Source organism: Anser anser (assembly GCF_964211835.1).
Source record: "Anser anser genome assembly, chromosome: 11".
Taxonomy (NCBI): Eukaryota; Metazoa; Chordata; class Aves; order Anseriformes; family Anatidae; genus Anser; species Anser anser.
In genome coordinates this window covers 14,284,741-14,311,238 of record NC_139732.1, presented here as the reverse complement: position 1 = coordinate 14,311,238, position 26,498 = coordinate 14,284,741, and the positions used below count along the sequence as shown (strand labels likewise).

General features: G+C 37.9%; 2 protein-coding genes across 10 annotated transcripts in view; one reads left to right on the top strand and one right to left on the bottom strand.

Moving 5' to 3' along the window:
* GARRE1 (granule associated Rac and RHOG effector 1) overlaps positions 1-24,682 on the top strand; it is a 53,239-nt gene extending 28,557 nt beyond the window's left edge. For all 8 annotated transcript variants that reach the window (XM_083794655.1, XM_083794650.1, XM_083794654.1 and 5 more), the window contains 12 exons: positions 6,160-6,366; positions 8,472-8,612; positions 8,886-8,981; positions 9,116-9,277; positions 10,220-10,378; positions 14,091-14,188; positions 15,662-15,787; positions 16,345-17,336; positions 19,923-20,088; positions 20,873-21,007; positions 21,487-21,565; positions 22,115-24,682. In XM_083794655.1, coding sequence (XP_083650781.1) covers positions 6,160-6,366; positions 8,472-8,612; positions 8,886-8,981; positions 9,116-9,277; positions 10,220-10,378; positions 14,091-14,188; positions 15,662-15,787; positions 16,345-17,336; positions 19,923-20,088; positions 20,873-21,007; positions 21,487-21,565; positions 22,115-22,438 — 2,685 coding nt within the window. In that variant the 3' untranslated portion in view covers positions 22,439-24,682. The remainder of the gene's footprint in view (positions 1-6,159; positions 6,367-8,471; positions 8,613-8,885; positions 8,982-9,115; positions 9,278-10,219; positions 10,379-14,090; positions 14,189-15,661; positions 15,788-16,344; positions 17,337-19,922; positions 20,089-20,872; positions 21,008-21,486; positions 21,566-22,114) is intronic.
* SS18L2 (SS18 like 2) lies at positions 16,292-26,467 on the bottom strand. Of its 2 annotated transcripts, XR_014571179.1 has the most exons (4): positions 26,338-26,467; positions 26,168-26,244; positions 25,786-25,974; positions 16,292-16,421 (listed from the first exon to the last, which is right to left on the bottom strand). XR_014571179.1 is itself a non-coding variant. In XM_083794799.1 (3 exons), exons 1-3 carry the CDS (start codon positions 26,404-26,406, stop codon positions 25,887-25,889), a joined length of 234 nt encoding a protein of 77 aa, XP_083650925.1. In that variant the 5' UTR covers positions 26,407-26,466; the 3' UTR covers positions 25,153-25,886. The 2 variants fall into 2 exon arrangements, 1 of the variants encoding a protein (XP_083650925.1); XM_083794799.1 differs by lacking the exon at positions 16,292-16,421 and having other exon boundaries at positions 25,153-25,974; positions 26,338-26,466.
* Between the last annotated feature and the right edge of the window lie 31 nt (positions 26,468-26,498).

Sequence of the window (26,498 nt, the reverse complement as noted above, 5' to 3'; positions counted from 1 at the left end):
GTAAGGACTTGTACTACATTTAAAGACTTTATGAAATAAGATTAATTAAATTGTACTATCTACCTAATTATAAATGGTATTTTCTGTATGATTTAAACTTACGAAAGAGGTTACTGGATTTCTAGTTGTACTTGGGAAAACATGTCTAGTGTAGAACAAAGAACAAATAAAAAAAAATAAAATAATTAAAGCAAGGCAAACAAACCCAGCACCGCACTGCCCCAAACTAACAAGCCTAAGTAAGTAAATGAAAGTTTTAAACCTTTGTTTGATTTTAGGTAGTCCTGTGTGGAGCCAGAAGTTGGGCTCAATGATCCTTGCGGGTCCCTTCCAGCTCCGGATATGCTGTGATTTCCTGTTCTATGTTAGCTAATTTCTAATAATACTGGGCTATCGTATTCTAAATTAAACTATATTTTCCTTAGTGTTATCCATTCTGGGTGGAAATCTAAACACTTAAGAGAGGGATGTAGCCATCAGTGCTTGCGTAAAACTGCGTATCAATTGACAAATGATCCAAATTAGTGTAAAACAACACTTTATCACTCTTCAGACTATTTGTTTACTTTGTGAGCTGTTAAGCTTAAAAAGAAAATACCATGTGAACATGAAATATTTGTGCTGTAAAAATATGCCACAACTTTGCTTTAATTTCCATATGCTGGCAGCAGGTGCCCAGCAGTCAAAATTCTGAGATTTTGAAGTTTAGGATAGCATCTACAACTGCAATCCTGTCTGGCTGTATATTTTCCTGTAGTAGACTTCTTAATTATGTAAGGCATAATGCTAAATGTTTTCATGTATGAATCCCTGCTGTTTTAAGTAGTTCTTCAGATTTTGATGTATTTCTTGATTTCATAGCAGCCTTTGCAAAGTTCTTCCTACAGAATTCTTTCCTGAGAAGAAAACTTGTTCCTGAGTTCCTATTTTTGGTTTAGATTTCATCCTTACAAAGTTACCTGAATGTTATACTCACACGCTTATCAAGCGTGATCTTCTCTCTGTAGCTGTACAACTTATGGATGAAGTAGTTAAGCAGAATGCTATTTGTACTACATAATTGTAGTGAGAAGTATGATCAACGTTTTTTCATGTTGTATACCTAGTACACAAAGAATTAAGATTGCTATAGATTTTATAGTGTATATATTTGCTATAGGTATCTTCTCTAGATCTTTGTTCTTGAAAACCGTCTAATAGCATCGCTGTTTCTCTAGGGTTGCAGGAAAAATGTCTATTAATTAAAAAACAGTGTGGGTTCATGTGATTAAAGACAGTCACAATATCTGTGATGATGTTTGCTCCTGAGCTCTGTGTGTACCTGCAGTGCTCTCTTCACCAGGTGCCTCTATCTATGGTAGGAACAAATGCAAAGAGAATGCAGGCAAAACAGCTTGGCTTCTTGGTTTCTTTTTAAGTGTACCTTGTGGTAATAAGTCACTTGTCTCTGTACTGTTCTTGCATCTTTATTAATGAAAGCTGTATCTTGCACATACTTTTATAAAAAGTGTGCAGAATTTATGGGAACTTTTGGACAATGAGATGAGTATTACATTCTACTTTTGCTTAAGAACCAGCAGAAATTGTTTGAAACTGACTCTCATGGTAGTCTTAGAAGTCATGCAGGGATTGTAGTGTAGATGACAACCTGACTGGATCAGTGTAACCCAGGAAGCAGTTACCAGTTGCTCACTGTCAAAATTGACCTTGCTACAGGTCAGGATAGAGAGTATCTTTAAGTTTGTAGGTGATCACAAAGTACACGGGGCGAGTGTGCTGCAAGATTTACTGAACTGAAAATGAACTAGGTTGTTCAGTTTAAGATTTCCAGTTGGGGTGAAATTTACAGGGGAAAACTAAATGTTATAGAATTTAAATAGAAATTATCCTCACAGTTGGTGTGGGCAATGCCCATGGGCAGGAGTGTTGCAGAACAATCCTAGGGCTTATGACAGTCCTGTGCTGAATAGAAGTCACTATTGTGCTGTTGCAAAGCATAAATCATCATTGGTGCTATTGCAAAGAGACAGTTGTCACGTGATTAACATAACTATAACCTGCATGAAGCATGAAATTAGTATTAAACTCTTCACTTTGACTATTGTGGCCTTAAATACAACGCTGCATCCAGGCACTACTGCTGTTACACTAAATGTAGTGAGCAACTGAAAGAGACATCAGAGGAGAGTAGCAGGAGTAATCAGGCATGCAGAAAATAGGACTTCAGAGGACAAACTAGAAGGACTGACTCTACGGAAGGAAAGACTGAGAAGGAAAACCAGAAGCCTGCAGGTATGTGAGAAGCAGCCAGAAAGACGTGGCAACGTTCTGTCCTTCATGTCCACGTAAGACTGAGCAAGAAGTAATGAAATTAAATTTCAGAAGAGAACATTCATATAGGATGTTGTGGAAATACTTTGTAATGTCAGAGAAGCACTGAAGTGGATTGCTACGAGGGGTAGGGAGCCTCCATCATGGAGACCTTACAGAACAGGTTATACCTGTGTCTAGCAGATCTGACTCAGTGAAATTACCCCTTGCTTGGGACAGTAGGATGAACTTTGGGGATCCTCTCCTAATCTGCTTTTCTATGATTTGAATACTGAACTATTTGTGCGAAAACTTTAACAAAAACTTTAACAAATTCTTTTTTCCCCTGATCTCTGAAATGTTAACATCTTCATAAAACTAGAAGCAGGATTAAAAAACTTCTGAATCTGCATAATGGAAGCAGAGAAAGTGTAATGCTTGCATATGACTTCACCAGGGTTCACTAACCAGGGAAGAAGAGTGTGAGAGGCAGGATAATTTTTCATTGGACTGGGCGGGGAATATAATAATATCTGAAGTTCCCCTTCCAGCACCTCTACTAGGTGACACTCAGTGTCTTGAGTGGCAGCTCAGCAGTATCCTCTGAAGATGCTCAGGATCCTCTTATTTGGGCAAGGGTGTTAAGTTGCTCCCGTCTCCTAGTACTGCAAATGCAGAGGTACAACTTCCACTGGAATCTAGTTTATCTTGCAGGTAACTCTTTGTTAGCGAGCAGGATTGTCTTCTCTTAGAGGTGTTTTGGTTGTATGAGATCACTCTTCCGAACTGCAGGGCATTGCTACGTAGTAAAAAATGAGTAATATTCTGCTCACTTCCAGTAATATGTGGGAAAGGTGGTTATCTTGTAATCTGGTACACCAGTTTGAGTAATGGCTCATTGTTAACTTAATTATGTTGCTATTTTAATCTGGTTTCTTCGGTGGGTAGGCAGGTTGTGCACAGGGCTTGTTGTCAGCAAAGCCTTAAAGAGCCATGATAAGGGAAATGAGGGTGGTAGGAAACCATTGGATAATTGTGTTGTGATGTTTTTGTTGTTGTTTGGGGAAAAAAATAAAAACAAAAATGTAACCTACCACTGCATCCCCATCTGGTGCTTTGGTTTGTATGTAACCAGTTTGATTAAACTCATCATGTGCTTCAGAGACGAAGTCTGACACACTTCCCCAAAAGTCTTACTGCTTTCAACTGCCTAACTATGATGCCAGATTCCTTTTAGGTAAGGTCATTCCTAGATAGATCGTTGTCCTACCTGGTAAAGGGTTAGGAAAGTTAAGATGCTAAAGGTGTATTTCTTGGGATAGAAAGTTTGCAAGCCAGAAAACATCATAGTACATGCAATGGAAATGATTCTAAGAAATAGTTTAAGAAAATACCACCATCAAGAGAAACCTACTGTTTGACAACTGCAACAGTTTCAGTTTGTCCTTGATTATTAAAAGGTCTCTAGTTTTAAGTTCCTATTATGGTCTAAAGCAGGAGAATTGAACACTTCTGCATGGCAAAGTAAGGAAAAATAAACTTGAAATAGATGGTGGTATTTCTAATTGTGAAAATACCACATCCATATGCTAATGTTGTTCTGCAGATATTGCAACAGAGATCTAGAGTATTCCTTTACACGCTTTGGTAACCGCTGGCTGACCTCGGCTGTATTTGTTAAACTGGTGGTGGTCGTACTTCTTTTCCACTGTGAAGACAGAGATTGAGCTCTTTGGAAGAAAATCCTCAAGAAGTGAATTTTGAAGCAAAGCGAGTTTGTCATCTGGAGTGAGCAAAAATATTCAACCGATTGAATTTTATTTAAGCAGTTAAAACCACTCTTACCCTTTTCTGAGGATGACTGAAATAGATTATTTTTCAAACAAAATAGAAGTTCAGTAAAGCAGATGTTCCTATTTGTCTTTACTGTTTAACATTATAAATTACATTAGGAATGTTGTGTGGTGCCACTTAAAAACTAAATCACTTGTTTATTCTGAGCATTATTCCCAGGCAGGAGAAACTTCAACCTCTGTACCTTAAATATTCTTTGAAACTTAATCAGCTTGACATTCCTAATGAGTCCTGGTTTCTTCTTCCTTCCCCTGAGAACTGCATTCTTCAAACTCAGAAATATTCAGATTGCCAGTCTTTTCCTGCAGTTTTCTTATAAACCTCTCTAATTTTGTAGTCAGGAAAGTTGGAGTTTTATTCACTTTATCATTCACTGAGTGTTTTTTTAATAGTGCAAACTGCACTTTCAGGGGTCAGTCAAAGTACCAAAAATGTTTAATTTTATGCCTTGTACAAAGAAAGGAAGTGATTGAACCAGAATGGAATGTCAAAAGGAGACCGGATGCAATGGAAAAAAGAATTGCCACCACAGAGTCTTTTAAAGTAGATAGCTAATGCATATAACTGTTTATGTGACTACAGCATCTTGCCAGTAAGATCATTGTCTGAATATTTTTATTCCAGAAGAATGTAGCTGAAAATAAGCCAGATGACTTACTTGCTCCAAGGCACAATGGCTTTGTACATTATCTGTGTATTTTATGAATTATTCCTAAAATGGAATGCAAGTCTAGTCTCTTAATAAATGAAAGCCAAATATACATTTTAAACCACTTTGTGTGACAAACTCCATAAAAGAAACAAAACGTTTTTGAATAGCATTTAAATCCTTTCTATGGCAACTTGGAAAATACTTGCTTCTCTCCTGCGTCCTAGTTGTGCTTTGTCGTAAGCTTTTGTCCACTCAGGAAGGAGTGGCCTTGCAAGCAGGCAAAGCACTTGTGTTCGTGCTGCCTTGTCCTTCAGGTGGCCCTTTCACATGGTTGTACTCCACCAGTCCTTTCACACACAGTGGCTGCGCCATAATGCTCAGTTTTGGGGATCTTTTTGTTTTGCTTGTAGTAACTGAGGCATATGTCTGTCTCTGGTCATAATTCTCAGGAGCAGCATTAGCATGAGAGAGGGAGATAGAATGGGACGGACATGCATGGGGTGCGGAGGACACTACTGTGGGTATCCAGGATATGGAGCTGACTCTGGCACCCAGAAGATTTGGGGTGCTGTTGGTGCCACCCTCAGCCTCTTCTGCTATGGGGACAGACCAGCAGCTCCTCCTGTGCTTGCTCTTCCCTACTCTTCCTCATGCTTTCCAGATGAGTGGTATTACGTGACCCATTTTGTTGAAATATTCTGACGAGAAGATTTGTGCCAGTGTTAGCAGTTCCTGTCAAACAATGCAAGTGACAGAGCTGCAATTTTGTGCGGGTTTTCTGCAGTGACTGTTATATTCTAAAAGTGGTACTACGGTGCCTCTCTATATTATGTGGCAAAAGGTTTTTCATGCTTATTACTGATTGTCGCTCTGTTTGGAAGATAAACTTCTGGATTAAACTTCTAATTTTGTGATCGTGTCTTAAAATAGCTGACTTTTTTAGCACAAATTCAGCTAGGTCTGTGTGCAAACGGGTTTTGCTGTTGACTCGTGATAATATGCTACTTTTTTATCGTTTCATGTGCTTGATATTGCGAAGTAACTTAAAGCTTTTCATTCTTCAAATAATCTTACCTTGATCTCAGAAGAAAAGACGACACGAGGCTTGCATCAACCATGTCACTCTGATCTCCCCTTAAATCACAAACTGGTCCTCACTGTAAATGCTTCACTAAATGGTTAAATGTCATGTGTCACTTTAGGTCTAATTCATTATTATATTTTTAATTTAAAAAAGATCTGAGTTTACTTAGTGGCTTACATAAGCATTGAACAAAAAGGAAGAACTACTTCTATAAAATCTGTTTGCTTGAAATTGGTTTGTTTTTTTTTTCCTCCTACAGGTGCTTGGGCGATGTTTCTTGACAGTGATGCAGGTCCACTTTCAGTTCCTGTCACAAGCTTTGCAGAAGGTCCAGCCGGTGGCACACTCTTGCTTTGCTGAAACTGTAGGCCAGGAAAGAAAGAGCGTTAGTGGGGCCGGAGCCTCAAATTTAAGCCCCACAAATGAGCTGGAAGATGCAATAAGATCATGGAGAGGAGCAGCAGAGGTATGGAGGACTTGCTTTATACTTGGTGAAACCAAAATCCAAGCCTGGGTGTCCTAATAAGGGAAGAAAAAAATCTTTGATTTTAAAGAAATGCTACGTTTGAAGGAGGGAACGCGGTGCAATTAGTTTCAGATGCTAAAGTCTGTTTTACCTATATGGTGTTTATACTCTCTCTGCTCTGTAAAAAGTTTTTATTCGTGATCGATTGTGTATATAAGGAGTGCACAAACAGTGGGAACAGCTGTTTGTTATTAGAAAGGAATTAACAGTGTTCAAATGTAGTTGAGTGGAAAGTCTTTGCAGATGCAGAGTAAAATTTTAGATGAAAAGTAACTTAGATAACATCTATACCTCTTAAATTGTGAGCATGAACTCAATTTTGTATTTTAAATTTTTTTGCTATCTTTTAACATCTGTCGTCTTCATGCTGAAGGAGAGTTATCTGTTAGGCTTGATGTTGTTTGATTCCATTTGGAATGTTAATCATATTACTTAAATACACCACTCTCTCAACTTGGGTTTTAGCTAACAGTTGCCATCTGTGGAATCCTTACTTTTCCTGCCAAAAAAAAAAGGACAGGGAAAAATAGTTTTATGAGCTTTTCTGCTTTCCCTGTACACTATTGAAGTCTACAGACTGACAGATCAAAATAGCTTCAGACATTGAGCACATGGTTTCTTTAAATTTAAGTAACCTAGAGCATTGTGCTTTTGAAGTCTCATTTGGCAACGTGCATGGGCATGTTAATAATCTTGACTGGAAATCTTGTCAGGGTTCCCATTTATCAACTAACATCTGCAAGGTGTATGAAAGCAAACAAATTTCCCTTAGAACTCTGAATGTAGATGAATTATTGGTAATTTCTACTGCAGCATAGATTTCTTTCATTGGACGAAATAAGGATTTGGGAATGCTTTAGGTATATTACGTAGAATCTTAACAGTACTAATCCTGGTATAATTTTACGTCTTTTCCATAAGAACAGTCTACTTCAGCTATTTCTGTTAATATCACCTATATTTCAAAATGGAGTTGAATACAACTAATTGAATCCTGTATTAAACATCCATACATGGGGAAGAGGCAGGTTTGTGTGGGGTTTTAGGATAGTAAAGTAAAAAGTTCTTAAATAACTCTGTAAATAAATAATCTTTCTCTCCTCTGTCCTGAAGATAGACCAATTTGTCATATCGATTTCATCTTGATAGAAGGGAGACAAGAAATACTGAACTCTTTCTGAATTTTTACATTGGAGAGTAGAAGGCAATCCGTTATTTCCGTATAAAACCAGCCTGTTTGGCAGTAGACTATGTACTATACCAGAATAATGTTTATGATAGTTTTTGTGTAGCTCAAAATTACTTTTCCTTTTTAAGAATTTCACTTGGAAAAAGGTGTAACTTTGTACGTGTTGTAGAAGTAATCAATGCGTCTGTTCATTGGCTGCAGTAGCAAAAATTTCCAATTTGGGCATCATGTTTTAGAGCAAGACTCCTTAGACTGAAAAATCAAGTGTCTGAGGTCTTAAATGTGGTTGGGAATAGGTTTTTATTTGTTTTACTTTGCTCAGTAGTGTACTATTTTAATTGTCCTGTTACAAAGAGATATTTGGCTTTTCACATTTTTCATTTTTTAAAATCATATTACATAAAGCTGCTGTGCCCTTGCTGTGCTCCGTTGATTTTAGTCTTGTGTGGTTCTTCTCGAATTGCACTGCAGTAACCACCCTTAATTTTATAAAGCATACCTTAATGTACATAAGTCTCTACTCAGCAAACCATGTTCATCATGTTGCCTGTGTAACCGGGATCCTTAGTGAAGAAAAGGAATTGAAATAGAGCAACCATTGCTGACTGGAGTTGCTAGCCAGCACCTATATGCCATACAAATTATGTGAGTTAAGTACTTTCAAAGTAACAGTAGAAATTGAATCAGTTATAATACATAATCAGCTCCAGATCCTTTCCACCAGCTGCTTCTTCTCATCTCCTTTGTAATGCTTCAAACTTTGTGTTTTTTTTTTGTTGTTGTTTCTTTGTTTTCTAATAGTGATCTAGTTTATTGTTGAACCTCTTTACCCAATATTTTTTTCCATACGTTACAGGCGACATCTCGATTGCGAGAAAGAGGCTGTGATGGATGTTTGGCAGGAATTGAAGTTCAACAACTTTTCTGCTCACAGAGTGTGGCAATCCCTGAACATCAGCTCAAAGAGCTAAACATGAAAATTGATAGTGCTTTGCAGGTGAGTTTTTAAAGTCTGTTGCTTTTATGTGTGTCTAGTACAGTCAGTGGATCAATGAATGAAATAGGGAAGGAATATACTACTGCAGAAATATGGACCACAGGCAGCCATGAGGTATCTGAGAATTACCAGTATTCAGGTCTTATATGATAAACGCATATGTGCTGTACAGGTTTACTCACTTAACAATTTCTACATGTGTATCCAGGTACAATGACTACCAGCTTCTTTGCTGATGTGGCTGTTCCATTTCAACTTTTTCTTTAATTTCAGGCTTACAAAGTGGCTTTGGAGAGCCTAGGCCATTGTGAATATGCAATGAAAGCTGGCTTCCACTTGAACCCAAAAGCTATTGAAGCAAGTCTTCAGGTATGATCTGCTAAACCTGTTCTCTTTCATCCCTCCTCACCTTGAAAATAACTGTTTAAAAAAAAAAAAATTGACAGCAAGGTTTTTTTTATGTCTTAATTTCCTTCTAATTGATCTATTCTTTTATACTTCAGGGCTGTTGCAGTGAAGCTGAAGCCCAGCAAACAGGAAGGAGACAGACTCCACCGCAGCCAATTCAGTGTGAACTGCCCACTGTACCTGTTCAGATAGGATCACATTTTCTGAAAGGGATATCCTTTAATGAGTCTGCAGCAGAAAACCTGAAACTGAAAACGGTAATAGCCCTGCATCCAACCATAGTAGTTAAAAATAAAAATCAGTAGAACTCCTTAAAACTCAGAGAACAACTGCGGTAGAAGTTCAGTGCCAGACTTGTACTTAAAAGTGCATATTTTTAGTCTGACTTCCTGTGGAAACAAGATGTGATAACATTGTAGGTCCATGCCTTTCTCTGATAACGTTTTAACCACCTGGGCAAATTCAGTTCAATCTAAGAGAAACACAAAAGTCTAGGAGGTAATGAAGCTTCTATGAACACTGAAAATAGGTGGTTAGGTATCAAAATCTGCAGAGCAAAGTGAGCCCTTACACATGCCCCAAGCAGGTGATGTAATTCAGAGCTTTTATCTTCTTAGGTTCCAGAATCAGACAGGTCCATGCCATTCTAGTGCTGAGGGGCGTGCTTTAAAAGGAACTTGATTACAAAATGCTTTTTCATTTCTTCTTACAAACTTTAAGCAATCTTTCGAAATATATTTAAAATGTATTTTTAGAAGTTGTGGAAAAGTTGATCAAATTTTCAATATAAAGAAAAGGTAGCCATTTGGAAGTAATTTGGGCAATTTTAATCAGCATTTTCACCCTTTCAGATAAGGCTAGTTCCCTGCTCCTGAAAGAGTAGAAACAACCCACAGCTTAAAATGTTTTTCTGTTGTCTTTGCAGTGCTTTTTTGTAGTTTTCATTAAACTGTTTTGCAAGAGCATAAGCTAAATAGTGTTTATCGTGTTGGAGTGTTTCAAATAGAGACTGTCTCCCATATATTTATTCTGCAGTTGAGCTCGTACAGTTTCACGGGACTGTTTAGAGGTAACAGACATTGTAGTTGGTTGAAAAGCTTTTGAAGATGTGTAGAACCAATGGTAAATACATATGGAGGCATTGGTGTTAACATTCCTGGAACATGTGCTTGGTATGACAAAATTCTTGTTTTTTTCAGCACACAATGCTGCAGTTAATTAAAGAAGCTGGATGCCATAATGGACTTACACCACGAGATGACTCTCCTGTTACTGAAGTACTAAATCAGGTTTGTCCTTCGACTTGGCGAGGAGCCTGCAAAACTGCTGTACAATTGTTATTTGGCCAAGCTGGACTGGTAAGTAACTATAGATAGGCTTAACAACAAAAAAAGAAGATTATTTAAATATCCTGAAGAAAAACTAGATATTTTAAAGTGTTTGGAAATTTATTTCCTATGTCTTCCTCTTTCTCAGTTTTTAACGTGGCAGCTGATTTAAGTTATGAACAAGATGTATCCTCATGGAATACAAGTTCTTCATAGATATTATTTGTAGTTGATAGGAACAAGGGAACATACTGTGTACTTCATATTCTTCATGGATAAGAGGGAACATAAATTTAAGTTCAATAGATAGATTTGAAAATCTTTCTATTTCGCTATAGATGACCATGTTAATACCGCCCCTTCTCTTAGCTCAGCTTTGAAAACTGCCATTTTTCCATTTCCTCTCTGTTTTTGAATGGAAGCAGGCTTCCTGCTCAACAGAAGCCAGGAAGTCCTCTGCACCAAGTAATACTACCTGACACCTCCAACACAAGACATAGCTATTAAATGATTTTCTGTAGATGTGTTCTTTACAAACAGAAAAACGCATAGATTTTAGAGTATCTAAGTACTGCTAAAAAATACATGCTTGAAATGCATTCTGATGACAAAATGTATTTGTACTTCAGTAACTAATTACTGCAATCTCTTCTTTTAATGAAGTGTTCACTCGTAACAAATACATTTTTTTGAACTATGAGTTCTCATTTATCTGGGCAAATAAAATGGGGGCAAGAGTGCAGTAGGATAGGAAGGATATGCATGCATAGAGATACACCGTAACCTATGATAATTTCTATCAAGAATTCTAATTAAATTTGATTTATTAATTTAATCAATTTATTAATTGATTAAACCATACATTTTTGGTATTGTTAATACATTCTCCAATAACAATGAATGTCAGATATTTTTGTTTCAATATTCTTTTCATATTAGGTATTAGATATCCACTTCATGTTAAATATGCCAGAGAAGTAGGTTCAAATCACAGTCGAATTCAACTGACTTGTCATATAAACAAGGGACAGACCATCAGTATCATAACAACGTACCTGCCATCAGTCCTTACTTCACTCTGATATGGTGATTTGAGGATAGGAAATGGTAGTGAATTAAGCACTTTTAGGAAGGCATAAGATGTGGTATCTTTGCAGGGATGGAGAGCAGGTGTGGAATAGTAGGATTGATCAAATTTCTATACAATTGAAAATGCGTGTTAAATATTAATAAATGCAAATCAACTAGAAAAAGGGCCATGGTTAAGTGAGATTGTCTTCAGCTGTCATAGTTCAGGGTGGGTAGGATGCAGAGAGCAGCAGGGTGTGGGAAATGAGGCCAAGAAAGAAACTGTTTCTCAGTAGCCCTGTGGGAGTGTGCTGTAATTCCTGACTTCTTGGCTCCTGAACATCTAGATGAGGAATGCCTTGGAGGATGCTGCAACCCCCCACCACTTCCTTTTCAGTGAAACAAAGGTGTAGGGATTTCATTCTTGCCCTGATGAGTGGCCTGATGAGAATGGTCCCTTTTGGGGAGTGGCCTGAGGCACATTTTGACTCAGGAGACTTAAAATCTGGTGTCCCCTAGTCTAGACATAACTAGTTAGACCTGCTGGTAATTAAAGTGCTGATATCCTTCAGGTTTATCATAACGTAGGGAGAGTTGTCAGCGTAAAACTTACTTAGACATTCTCCCAGATGATAATGCTGGTGTAAGGAATATTACCTGAGTAGAAGCAAGAATGTCTCCAAAGGTTTTGCCTGAATCTCTGGTTCTGAAAATAGCAGGTTTTTATCTTCAAAGACACGGTAATGAGCTATATGCTTAGCAAAATACTTGCAAGCCTTTTCTCTTGATTCATTCTCACTTTTGATTTGTTACAATTTGAAAGGGTGTGAGAGTTGAGTTCTTCTTTGTAATGTGTATGCCATAATTTTTTTATAAGATTAATTATGCTTGTATGTAATCTCATGCAATGATGAGAAACTGTAATTTATTTCTTTAAAGCATTCTTTGGGTGGAGATGAGGGAGGAAACACCTGTAAAACGAGAACAATAGATGTCTGATGCACAGGAAGCTATCCTCTAAGCACCCACCAGGCAGGGAGTGACAAATGTGTTTATTTTAAGTTTATTTTGTGTACAACTCAGATAAATGAATTGTGAGACAATATTATGCGGGCTCTTGACCCTGAAAAAAAAGCACAAGACCATAAGCACTATGGTGCATCACTTCCAGGAACTGATCTAGATCTGCACAGATCACAATTTTGCTTTTTGACTTAAGGGTCTCAGATGCAGACAGTTATTTTCTTGGAAGCTGGGGGGACAAGAAAAAGTACTGTGTAGTCTTATCTCTCCTTAAACTGATTATATTTAGCAATATAGCTAAATCTATACCAAATTAAATAAAATTAACATGGTATAAACATGAAGGAAAAAAGTAATGTGGTTGCACTGTTATTGAGAGGTACTTTCATGAACGGATGATAGCATGGTGCCTCGTATAACTGTGCTTAGACACGTTTTTACAAGTTGGAATAAACTTGAGCAAGCGTTTAGAGACAACTGGAGGAAGACGAAGTCCCTATGTTAAAATACTGAAATGATGGGAAGAAATTGTTTAATTATCATTGGATTATTTTGTTAATGTAGGAGAGACAAGAAAATCTCAGCACTATTTATATTTCACATTTCATAACTAGTAAAAGACAATGAGATAGAAGTAGAACCAGTGTAGGATGATTGCAAAAAAGCCAGTAATGCCCCTTGAGGCTTTTTTTACAGAAGGACTTTTTGCCATTTCAAGGATAAATGGTACAGCTAATCTGCTAGTCACTGGAGCAAGAACTGCTGAGTGCTGCCAAAAAGCTGCTGGTTCAGCATGACCAAAATAGGAAATTATGGAAATGATCAAAAAGGCCAGCCCATGCAGACTGGACAACAACAGAAAGCAGAAACCAAATATGGAACTTACTATCACTGGTACTGAAGTTTAAATGAAGCTGAAGTGAATCCATTCCTTCTCAGTTTCCATAAAAAGAGTTTCATGACAGCAGATTAATTTGCAAGACTTTTATCTTCCATATAAATTCATGATGTCTTACAGAAAGCTGAGAATTCAACAAATTGAACAGTCACTTCTCTTCACTACTATTAATTCCCTGTTATAAATAGTTCCGTTAAGTAGAGAAATGTTGGTATAAAACTTTGTAACCACGAGTGTGTGTGGGGTGTATGTTTATTAAAAATTACAAGCTATGAGAAGAGTTTCTGACTAAATACTATTAGTCTGTATCATATTGTGCACTGCAGTTAGGTTATTTATAATATTTTAATAGGTGTTTGAGCGCTATTAAGGTAGCAGTTGTGCCAGACTTCTCAAATATAAGGGCTGTTACACAAAGCCATTGATAACTACCAGCTGCTACATAAAGCAGTTGGTAAGTAGTTGGTAAGTACATGTTTGATACGTAACTATAGTATGTAATTGAGAAGAATTAAGTCATTGAAATATATGCTAACATATCAAACTGATCATTTGGTATGCTTTCCTTCCCCCCACCCCCAAGATATTAAAATAGAAATCAACTTATAATGATTTTGTGACTTGATTTGTTTTTATATGGTTCTTTTCGCACCTGTAACATGGCAGGGAGGTGAGACGATTTCATCTGTACTGCAGGGGTGATAAAGTAGAACAAATTCTGAAAATCGTTTCCCTTTTCTCTTTATTTGCTAGGTGGTTGTGGACACAGCACAGATTGAAAATAAAGAAGCCTATGCTCCTCAGATAAGTTTAGAAGGATCCAGAATTGTGGTGCAAGTTCCATCAACTTGGTAAATAAAAATACTGTATTGCAGATCATACTAGTAGGTATGGCTGTTGAAGTATATAGGAAGAAATACAATGCAGTACAAATAGATAAGGGAATACTATAATCTTCCTTAAATTCCTTTGCCTTGTACTGATTGAATACCACTACTGCTCAAAGATTGACCAACAGCTGTACTTAATGTACTTAACAGTCTTTGTACTGGTGCTCCCTCTGTTGGAGGCAAGGCTGGTGCACTGCAACATTCCTCTGAAGAGAAGAATGTAAAAGCTGGATGATGAAAGAGAAAGTTAAATATAAACCCAGAAATATTCCTGTTATGCTCCTCCCTGGCAGGTCTCCACAGCTGTTACCACAGGAAGGTCGGGCATCAGATGAGACTAAGACAAGAGCTTTGGCCCTCTTAACTGAGCTGTTCTTTAAGTGCTGTTGTGAACCGCAGAACTCTGTGTTTTGAGATAACTCCTTCCCTAGTGGCTTAATTAACTGCCTAGGAAAGCGTATTAGAACTAATCCTCATTCTCAGTCGAGGACTTCTCTTTTGAAACAATAATTTGGATTTAGAACACTTCCTGTCTTTCTTCAGTGTACTCAGTGTTACGAATTTTGGTGCAACACAAGTCATTCATGTGAATCCTTAGTGAGATAGCCTGTCACTAATGGTACCACTGGCATGTCCAGAAGTACAAGTCAGCCCATAGTCTGTTTATCCAAATTCATCTTTAATTCCTCTGCTGAGTAGAAACTGGCACTTCTGTTCTCTTTATATAAAGTGCTCTATTGTGAAAGACCTAAAAAACTGCAGAGTGTTCTGAGCCAGGGTTTGTGTGCTCTGGAAGAGCTCCGCCTACTGACACACAGCAAGAGCGCCTGTTTTCTCTGCTGGAGGGCTCGTTAAATACTTGACAAATGTGCCAATATGTAGATTTAAGTTATTCTGATTTCACCTCGGTTCTGTGCCATTAATGAAAAACTTTCAGTATTTCTGGATATTCACAGCTCAGTACTATGTTCTACAGACTAGTGGATATGCTGAATCATTTTTCACTCTGTCAGGCTGGGTGTTTCTTAGCATTGAACTCCTAGATTGCACTCAAGATGTAAATGTCATGCACTAGCATTTTTGTCAGGTTTGTTGAGTGCTCTTGCTACTTTCTTAAAAATGGGCTTTTGTGTATTTATTTCTTACCTCTGGGCTTGAATTATGCCTGCTCAGCTAAAGAGATAATCTTGATTTTTAAAACGAGCTTAAAATTGGATTAGCTGTATATTCAACAATTAAAAAGAGAAACCGGGACTGTAGGTGCCATCCTTAGGAACCCTTGGGTGTTCATGCATTATACTGCCGTACTAGTTGTACCTTTATAGGAGCAGCAGTAGTGTATAAATTAGCCTTTTATTATCTGACTAGTATGGTAAAATTGTTTATGTGAAATTCAAAGCTTTGATTTTTAAAAGTTAATCTTGATGATTACAGGTGTTTAAAGGAAGATCCAGCAACAATGTCTTTGCTACAGAGGAGTCTGGATCCAGAGAAGACTTTGGGTCTAGTAGACGTGCTCTATACTGCTGTGTTTGACATACACAGGTGGAAGGAGGGAAGGTACATCTCCTCTTGAGCCTCGTACTTTACTTTTCCCAGTCTAAACAAAGCCATCATCATTGAAAAAGCTGTACTGTAGAATTCGGATAGCACTAGTTCATCAGAAAGGGTAATCAGTAGTCAAACTTCCATGCAAGGAACTGGGACTCTATAGAAGTACCTTGTACCTATTTAGCATACAGAGAATTTTTTTTAAACAGCAGCTTATCCATGTGTACAAAAGTATTTGTTTCTCTTGCGTTAATATATATATATATATATATTTTAAATAAATACCTCCATTTAGGTTTTGAAGCACAATTAACATTCCTTAAGGAAAGGAGAGTAATAAATGCTATTGCAAATGTTAGTAATATTTCAAATTGTTGCCACAGGAAGAAGCTGATGAATTTAGCAATCTGAGAGAGACCTTTGCTTTTATTTCTTCCACTTTCTATTACCCAAACGCATGTTTTTCTCCAAAATACAAACTCAGTTAAATTTCTTTCGACATCCAATGGGATGTTAGGATAAATGAAGTTTATTAGGTGGTTTGATAAATGTTTTTGTTGATGCAGGGAGCAAGCTTTGCCTTGTATTCAGATCCAGTTACAGCGTGAAATCTCAGATTTCGGGAATCAAGTTGACATGCCATCTGGAAATGGAAGCAAATCTTCAGGTGGTCTACAGAAGACGTTCTCAAAACTGACTTCACGGTTTACAAAAAAAACTTCCTGCACCAGTACAAGTAACAGTGGAAGTTATTCAATTCCCAATACACCTTCTAAAAATATCTTCGTAAGTTCCAACTCAGAGGAGAAGACTAAAATGCCCACTAACATAGATGCACGGTTACAAAGCATTTTGAACATTGGTAACTTTCCTAGGACCACAGATTCATTGCAGTCAATTCAGAGCACAAATAATCAAATAGTGAATGGGTTTCTAGTTGAAAGACGGGACAACTTCTTCAAACCAGATGAAGGAAAGGATGACAAAGGTATGAATTTACCAACTGACCAAGAAATGCAGGATGTTATAGATTTTTTGTCTGGTTTTAACATGGGCAAATCCCAGCAAGCTTCTCCGATGGTGAAAAGAAGGAACTCTGTTGCCTCCTCTACAGGAACAGAACAAAAATCAGGAACAGTACAACAGCAGCCGCAGTCTCTCTCTCACACACCACTGCATCCTTCTCAGCAAGGCTTGTCACAGCAACAGCAGTCACAAAAGCAGCAGCAGCAGCAAATGCAGTATTACCAACATTTGCTTCAACCTATCGGACCACAGCAACGTGCACCTACCAAATGGCTGACTAATTCTTCACAGCAGCCAGCCCAAGCTGTTGGAGCTGGATTGTCTCATATGAACCAATGGAACAATCCTGGTTTTTCAGATTTAAGCTCTGATTTATACAGTTTGGGTCTTGTGAGCAGCTATATGGACAATATGATGTCAGAGATGTTAGGACAGAAACCACAAGGACCTAGAAACAATACGTGGCCAAATCGTGACCAAACTGATGGAGTGTTTGGGATGCTGGGAGAAATTCTGCCTTTTGACCCTGCAGGTGTGTGTCTTTTCGTTATTACTTTTTATAAGGATCCTTTTACAAAGAAAAGAGTACTGTTAAATATTGCTAGCAATAATTATTTCCTGGTGCTATTTACCAGATGCTAAGGTGCTTAAAATGACAAGTTCTGACCTTTCCTATATGGATCACATCAAAGTGTTGAAACAGTTACTTACAGATAATGTTCTTCCTATTGTTATTTTTGAAGTCATTTAAAAGCATTGTTAACTTCCGAATGTATTTTGCCCCCCCCCAAATTATTTTTCCTGCTCTTTACCAGTCTTGAACTCCAGAGATACACTTGGATTGCATCTTTTCCATACCCCTGCATTTCAACTTCATTACTATGCAGTTTCATAGAAATCATATTGGTTTCTGCTCTCCAGCTGTTACTGCAGTGAAAAGCTCTGATGTTGAAGGATTAGAGACTAAAGAGCAAGTACCATGTGGTTTGCCATATGTATTTAAACCACCAATAAATTGTAAATTTATGGGGATTATTGTCAAAGAGGAAGTGAGATAACATTTTATATCCATAAGCAAGTAGCCTGAAGGCTATGAAATTGATCGTAGAGTCTGCATCGAAGAGGAGATTAATGAATTGTTCTCATACTACTAAGATCAACAGGCCAATCTATTCTCTCATAAATATAATTTCTGTTGGCATGGAACATAGCTACAGGAACTTTGTAGTATGCATTTATTAAAAGTGCCTGGAGGGAGGCAGCACTAGAACTAACAGAAAAACCTTTCATCAAACCACAAATCCTTTTCCTGCTGTCATCTGTGTCTATGTGTGATTAAAAAAATAATTCCAATCAAATAGATTAGAAAGATAACCTCTCTTCATATAACATGCCAGGTTAAGCTGTGATGTAGGAGTTTTCAATCTAAGCTCTAGCTAGAAAGCTTGAAAAAGCATACACAAAAAAACCCTTTCACTTTCAAACTTTCTTAGGACTTCTGTCTTGTGAAACAAATAGATATACTCGATAAATATTTTTTAGAGTATGAAAAAGATGACTCTTCAGATGAAAATCTGCTAATGAAGAATTGAGAAAATTGATGGTTTTTCATGGTCAAAGACTTAAGGACCTACTAAAAATGTATTGTGCCATACTTTTATAATCTCTAAGAACTTAATGCTTTATTAGTCGAAGGAAAGTTGATACATCCGTGTTTTTTAAATTATTTTCACAGGTGAACCTATCTCATAAAAAGCTGTTTATCTGATATGTTTTTACAGAGGTAAAAATCAACACAAGTTGCTATTTTTGAATATAAGAGTAATTTAACACCTAATGCTATCCACAGAAAAAAGATCTGCATGCCCTTCAGAACCAATCCTTAGATCTGAGGATGTCTAGCTTCAAATCTCAGCTTAAATTGACGTATAAGTATTTCTCAAAGAAAACAACTATTACTGGGAACGTTTTGTTTCTGTACAGATGTCAGGTAGCTCTGTCCTATGCTTATATGATAAAGAATGTGTAGAAACAAAGTTATCTTTGTTATAGTTTTAATTTGTATGCAATAAAACATTGCAGAGCTCTTTTCTAAATGTGCTAAGTGAAAATGAAGAAGCTTTTCTTCAAATGCTGAACTGAACGTAGGGAAGCAATCGCATGAAAGATATCTTGATTTCTGTTTTCCAAGCTGTGCACACTTGGACGTTCTTCGCTCTTTAAAACTGAGACAAGCAAGCCAGCAGCTGTGTGCTTCGTGTTGTGACTATTACGCATGTAGTCGAGAAATTTTCCGTAAATTCAGTCCAACTGTAAAGCCTTGGAAATTCAATTACACTGTCTCCTGAGAGTATTTTTTTAATACATACATTATTTGTTTTGATTTATTGGACATTTAAAACACTTTTGGATTAAGGCTTTTGCTTCATCTGCCCAAGGTGGTGTATACTGCTTATTAGATAGTTGGGAAGTGTAAAGAATTTTAAGACTTGAAGTTTTTTTATTATTATTTTAAGGATTACTGCTTTTTTTGGTAAATATCAACCTTATTCTGAAATACGTTGTAGTCCAGGATGAGGATGTTTTCAAAATGGTTATGTAGTCTTTGTAGGAAGTAGCTTCTGGTCTGTATGTTCTAATGAGATCAATCTGACCTTCTGATTTCTTGAGAAGCAAGCAGAATCACAGCATAGCTGGAAATCATGTTGCGATCCCAAATCAACTGTACTAATTCAAATGTTTTTTTCTCTGAGATTGGATAAACGTACAGTTTTTAATTCTGTCCGTGTCTGCTGATTGGATATTGGACTGTTCAGTGTATGGACATGATCTTAGTCGCAAATACTCCTCCCTGGAGAGAAGGCAAGGGGCAGGTGTATTTCCACCCAAGAATTATTATCTACCATGTACGATGGTACTTCTCTACTTTTACTAAAACATATCCTGTTAGTGTTCCTCACTGCTCCATTAAGAGGCATCGATTGTCTAGCACTTACTATCAGTGAGGGAGCTTATTTTCTGTTGGGGGATGGTCAAGTCTAGAGGATTAAATGAACGGGGTAAGTGCAGTAGAAATAGCTGAATGTCAGCAACTGACTTCTTGATTTGTTTTATTCAGTTGGGTCTGATCCAGAATTTGCCCGCTATGTTGCTGGGGTCAACCAGGCTATGCAACAAAAAAGGCAAGCACAGCATGTTCGTCGTCCAAGCAACACGCGTAGCAACTGGCCTCTTCCTGATGATCCTCACAAAACCTGGCCCTTTCCTGAGTATTTCACAGAAAGGTAAGAGATTGGACAGGCTGCTTTTTTTTTTCTTCTACATCTTTAAAAACTGCACTTCATTATGGCAAGAGTGAGAAATTGGAGCCCTTCCTGTGTTGATACTGAAGCCCTGACATTTGTTTGTGTTCTTCAGAGTAGAATGGGTACTGAGTTTGACTCAAACAGAGGAAATAAGGGCTTTATAACAGATTCATTCAAAACGTTCCTATTTCAGTATTTTGAAAACCTTTAAGTTGTAGTTTCGATGAGGAGTGATGCAATGAAAGTTGCAGCACCTGACTGAATTCAGCTTTCCAGATTTTATCCATAACATTACAGCAGGTATGTTAGTAGTACTTAATCTCTGCCAAGTCATAACAATTTATTACAAAGCACGTGTTTCAAGAACCTCTGTCCATGTGTCCATATCATTATAGCTGTGAGCCTAAGGCTAGCTTAAAACCAGTAGAGCAAGTATGTATTCTAGCTCAGTTTTGCAGTGGAAGAGCTGAGAGCTTAGTGATTGCAAAACTAGTAATCATTTGTTTTCCTTTCCTGACCAGAAGAGACTGTGACAACTTTATATGATTTTAGTAGAATATATAAAGTGACTGTAACAGATAAAGCAGTGATGTGATCATTCAGAAGCAAATACGTGGAAGTATTTATGTTCCGCGTTTTACAAAATATTGCAATTTCTTTGTGCTCTGTCATCTGTCACAGAGATTCAGCATAGCTAACTAGGGCATACAGTCTGGACCAGGCACCGTAAGTACAAAGACTAATACAACTTTTTGTCTTACAGTGATGTGACAAACAGCTGGTCTGGTACTCAAGGAGACTCGGCCAGCTCAAGTGATGAGACCTCTTCCGCCAATGGAGACAGCTTGTTCTCCATGTTCTCAGGGCCAGACCTTGTTGCTGCTGTTAAGCAGAGAAGGTTAGCAAAATGAACAGAAATACACATCACTTTGTACAATTTGTGTGTTTTGATAATTTGAGTAGCCACACAAAGGATTTAACTCCTGCCAATTAGATGAAGTCATATGAATGTCAGTGTGCGTAGTACACTGTTGATCTGGATCAGTGTATAGTATGTCTGCTCTTAATGCTAGGAATTCAGACTGAGTTGTTAGCAGCTAAATCTTTATATAAATAAGCATCTGTGCAAATAGCTGGTTGTTGGCTGAAACTCCGTATCTGACACTTTCCCTTTCAGTAATGAATTTCTTGCTGCAACAGCTTGTACTTTTACCTGTACTGAGGAAAAACATGCAAAATGATGAAATATCAGTACATATTCTGGGCTGTCAACTATGACAGACTGAAACTACAGAATGGTGTATGGTGGTAGCAGATTAATGCAGGTGACTCATTAAGGGGAAAAAAAAAGTAAATGTCACTCTTTTTTTGGGGCAGAAAACACAGTAGTGGCGAGCAGGAACCTAGTACGCTACCATCACCACCTCTTCTTTCTGCAGCAGATGACCGTAATCAGGTAAGCAGAAAACGGCTTTGCTTAGTCATTTTTCCTACATGTGTGTTTTGGGGTGATTTTCACTAGGAAAACAACTAGAATAGCATCTATACCTCCAGATTGCACCTCAGCTAAAACCCAATTCATTCCCACTCAAGTAGTATTAGATTTTTTTCTATCAGTCGCCAAATTTAAAATTGCAAGTGATTTAATGTTTCCCTTGTAGCAAAAATTATCACGATAGAGAAAACAAGGTTTCACATTAAGTGAAGAGGTAGCACAGGCAACTTAAATTGTCTGTGCAGAGAAAAGTATCACCAGTATCACTTGTCTTACTAGAAATTTTGATTTATGGCACTACTATAGGTAAAGCCTAGTGCTTGAAGTAATTAAAGGTTTTTCAAGAGGCAAGTAAATGAGTGAGTAGTTATATACATGCATCAGTTCTATTTTTAAAGATTAATCTTCTGAAATGTTGTAGAGAGGAAATAAGTTACGTTAAGTATTGTCTCAAAAGCATTTTGGTCAAACAAAAACAACAACAAAACTAATTCTGTTTTTTTTTTTCAGGATAATAAAACCAAAACCTGGCCTCCAAAGGCACCCTGGCAGCATGCGTCCTCTGTCACGAATACACTACCCAGTCAGAGTGCGTCTTTGTATCCCATGAGCAGCCCTGTCAGCCAGTGGAGCGACACGATGCAGATCCTCCAGTCACCTGTGTGGGCAGCAGCCAACGACTGCGCCCCAGCAACAGGAATTTCCTCTAGCTTTGCCTATGCGCAGCAACAGCAATCGCAACAACAGGCTTCCCAGCACAAACAGATGAATAAGGGCTTTAAATCTTTTCCAGTAAAGCACGAACGCAGACCATCTTACCTGCATCAGTACTAATTGCTTTTCATATTGGAAAATGCAGCACAGGGCCAAACAGTCATAAACTACATATCCTTTGTTTCACAACTGTGTATTGGCTAGATCCTGTTTATCTCATTAAATATGGAATTGAGGGGGCTTGGGGGCCGGGGTTGGGGGGAGCATCTACTAACTCTTGAATCTTATTTGCAGTGCTGAGCAATATGGCCAATATGTTTGTTTGATGTACATGGAACAGCCCAGAACTGTGATTTAGAAATGCTTTTAAAAATGTGTATATTGCCTTTACTTTCAAAAGCTTTTTTTAAAAAACTGCTGATGGACTACCATACAAGAAACACTGTATTTTATAGCTATTTTTCATATAGATTTATAGTTAAACATCTTACTGAAACACATTGAATATATTGAAGCAAATATATAGTGGTCACTTTGCTCAACACTGTGTTTAAATTTATAATGGACAAGCTGTAAAGCCTTTGTATTCTCCATAAATGGCCTTTGGGCAACTTTTTTTTTTAAATGAAGTATAACAGCAGCTTTTCATGTGCCACACAAGTGAGTTCATTATGAAACTGTTGCAGAAACAGTTGCGAAATTGAGTTTTGTGGTAGTTTCCTTACTCTAAGTATAGATCAACCGAACCACTCAAATTTGTGTCACAAATGTAATCTGAGCTGCTTAAAGTAGATGGCATCTGTGTGGATAATGTGACACTGGTTTTCAAATAAATAGATAACTTGTTACTGTTTCATTTGGCCAAAGGCTTTATCCACACAGTGCTCCTTAAATGTGTGAAACTATAGCCTAAAAGACTACTTGCATATATTTAAAGTCTTATTTCAGATGCTACAGTTAATTAAAAAAAATAATAATTAAAAAAATAAAAAATTGTGAGCTGGCTCAGAAGATATTAGAACTGAAATGTGGGGTAGCAGTTAGCTAAAAAAACATTATTTTTTTTAAAACGATAAAGTAATTATTTGCAGTCAATATGTGCCATTAAGTGAACCTGTGGAATTGGGAATAATCTTCCAACCAAAGTGGATCTGGGAGTGACTGGTGCTTAAAAAGTGAAGAACAATGGTAAATATATGTATAGCTATCCCACTGTATATTAACTGAGATTACAGAAGATTCTTTATATAGTTAGAGCTTATTTAAATTTTCATATTTCATCTTTGAAAGAGTCTAAAAACCACAATATTTTCTGGTATAAGAGTTTTGACAGTATTAATCTTATTTTTGTATTTTTCTTAAGTCATATCATTCTAATATGTTAACTACTAGTAAAATGGGTTATTAGTTCTAACTACATAATTTTTCAATGAAGAGAAAGCACATTTGTTTTTGTTTTTACAAACTAAGTACATCTATATCTAAAGATACCAAAAAATAAATACATTATATATATATAAATAGGTATACACAACACTAAAACTATTAAACATGTGGGTATTTAAGACCCATCCACCTTTTTGTTTGTATGGTGACGGGCTATATTTGCAGGCCCAGATTGTTACCTTTTTGTGCTGTTTGAGGATGCCAATGTTGCCTGTATTTATGATATTGTCACCATGTTTTCTGAAACTTCATACTTACCATGTTTACAAAGATTTGTTTGCTGTACATAGACTTTTTACAGTAATGTGCTTTGCACAATCAGTGTGGCTTGTCTGTAAATTGTTAATGGTCTGTACTACTATAATTTTGAAAACCTTCTGCTGAAAATGTTAGTGGTTATTTAACTTGATGAATGGTTTTGAGTTTACTAAATCTTGTCATTTAGATCTAATATTAAATCCTAAATTTGGTTGTACTTACTGGTTATTCATACTAAGACCAAAATGGAAGTTACTGAAAACACTTAATTTTGAACTTTCCTAACAAGTGCCAAAAATTACTGCTCTAGTTTTTGCAGCTGATTCATACATACAAATGCTGGCAGGTTTCTGGACCTACATAAGTGAATTGAGGAAACAAAGTTTGTCTGCATTTTGATCACGTAGGTGCTACTATGTCCTTTGCTTCCCATTGTTCTGAACACTGGTAACTTTAAGAATTGTTGCACTTGGCAAATGAGTCTTGCCATTAAATTTCACACTGCCAAGTGCAAGGGTTTGGTGCTTAGTTAACTTACCCTTATTGCAGTGCTTCTTGTGAATAGCTAATGCTTCTGAACTGGAACTGTACATTTTGTATTTTAAAGCTTCTGTAAAAGTAAACTATTTGCTTTATTAAAGATATACATTTAATAGGTCATACCCGTTTAAAATATGCACCTTACTGAAAATAAGCAGCACCTTAAACTGTAACTTCGGTTTGTAAACAAAGATCTTACCTTCATTAACATGGGATTATTTAACAGTTTGAAAATTGTCAACTGCCTACTTACTCATCATATAAAACTGAACTTTATGCACTGTACAATCTGAAGCATCTTTAAAGCTATTCTTTCACATAGACTGCACTGAAGCGCGTGATTCAGAAAAGGCCTTAGCATTGTCTTTGAACTAGTGCAGAGAAACACTGCTCAAACTTGAAGTTGCTTGTTTCTGGCAAGGTAAATATTTTTGGTGGTAGTGAGTGAAAAGTTACCTTTTTTTTTTAATTGGGGGAAGGGGTATATTTAATTTATGCTAATTGTGCCACTGAAATGCATATTCAGGTGTAAAAGTAAGCTGTGCTCTTGCTGAAGGTAAGTGCTGACAAACAGCCAAGACACACATGAATCCATTTTGACTGTGCAAAAATTTACTTGTTTATGGAGTCTGTAATACAGAACATTTCAAGCAAGAATGAAAAGTCCTGATGCAAGTGGAGCTAATGCCAATCTCACTGAAATGGAGGTTACAGTTCTCCCTTCTGCTGAACTGCCTTATGTTATGCAACAGCCCCATCTTTCCTACAAAAGTTCGAGTTCCTATTTCACTAAAACTTTGTTAATCTGTCATTAATCCAGAGTACACTGCTTTACAAAGAACTTATTTTTGTTTAAGCATAATTTTCATGATAAAAGACAACAAAACAGTCTATTGCTTACATACGTGGTAGCATCCACCATTGTCATCTTGGAGGTAGACAGAAATTACCTACCTAAAAGCTTGCCCTACTGTTACACAGCCTGAGTCATGAAGCAGTCTCTTCCTCACTGAGTACACAAGTCTTTCAAGAGCAGCACTGGTGGTGCTGTCCTGACAATCATGCTCCTCTCAGAAATATACTACAATTACGTTTTTCCTAGAGAAAAAAAAGTGACAATTACCTCCCTGAAGCTCTACTTATACTAATAGAAGAAACAGCTATTCTAGTATTACATAAAGAACCTCCAATCACATTTTTGACATAAAAGTATGACTCTTTACCAGCCTTTCAGGACTACGCCTTCTCAGCTCTCAAGGGGGATCTACACACGTGTTTCTACAGATTCTCAAAACCATCACTGCATGTGCGCCGGTACACGCCGTCAGTCTACAGCCTTCTGCGTGCTGGGGGGCGTTGCGTCAGCAATGGTCGCTAAATAAATGAGGTTTCTGTGCAGGATGTGCTGGTACCTGTGAGAGAAGGAGACGCGTTACGTGGGAAGGACCTGACTGCCTGTTCGCGAGTGAGTCACCCGAGCTTTAATGAGCACTTTTATGATTTGGCCAACACTGAGGGAGGGAAATACCCCCCAACAACCCCCCCCCCCCAACAACGGGACTCAGGGTTGCCCGCCCCTCAGCCCCCCGCCCCGTCCCCACTCACTGCACGCAGTCGGTCGCCCGGCCCTTGCTCTGGTACTCCACGATGCAGCGCACCAGCTGGTCGTTCTCCTCCAGCAGCTGGGGCACACACACACACACACACAGCGCCGTCAGCACCCGCTCGGCACCGGCCCCCCCTCCCCGAGCCCCCCCGCGGCCTCCCCCCCTCACCCGCTGCAGCGTCTCCTGGTTCACCTCCGCCTTCCCGCGCAGCCGCTCGGGCACGAACGCCACCGACATGGCGCCGCCACCGCCCCGCGCAGCGCCTGACGGGACGCCGCCGCCCCGCCTTCCCCTTGCCCCGCCCCCCCCCGGTGCCTCCGCCCCAAGTA

Bases quoted from the DNA above. Each gene is read 5' to 3' on its own strand.
- SS18L2 (XM_083794799.1), bottom strand. From the start codon at position 26,406: ATGTCGGTGGCGTTCGTGCCCGAGCGGCTGCGCGGGAAGGCGGAGGTG. The intron at 26,245-26,337 runs GTGAGGGGGGGA...TGTGTGCCCCAG, and splicing joins ACCAGGAGACGCTGCAGCGG to CTGCTGGAGGAGAACGACCA. The intron at 25,975-26,167 runs GTGAGTGGGGAC...CTTCTCTCACAG, and splicing joins CGGGCGACCGACTGCGTGCA to GTACCAGCACATCCTGCACA.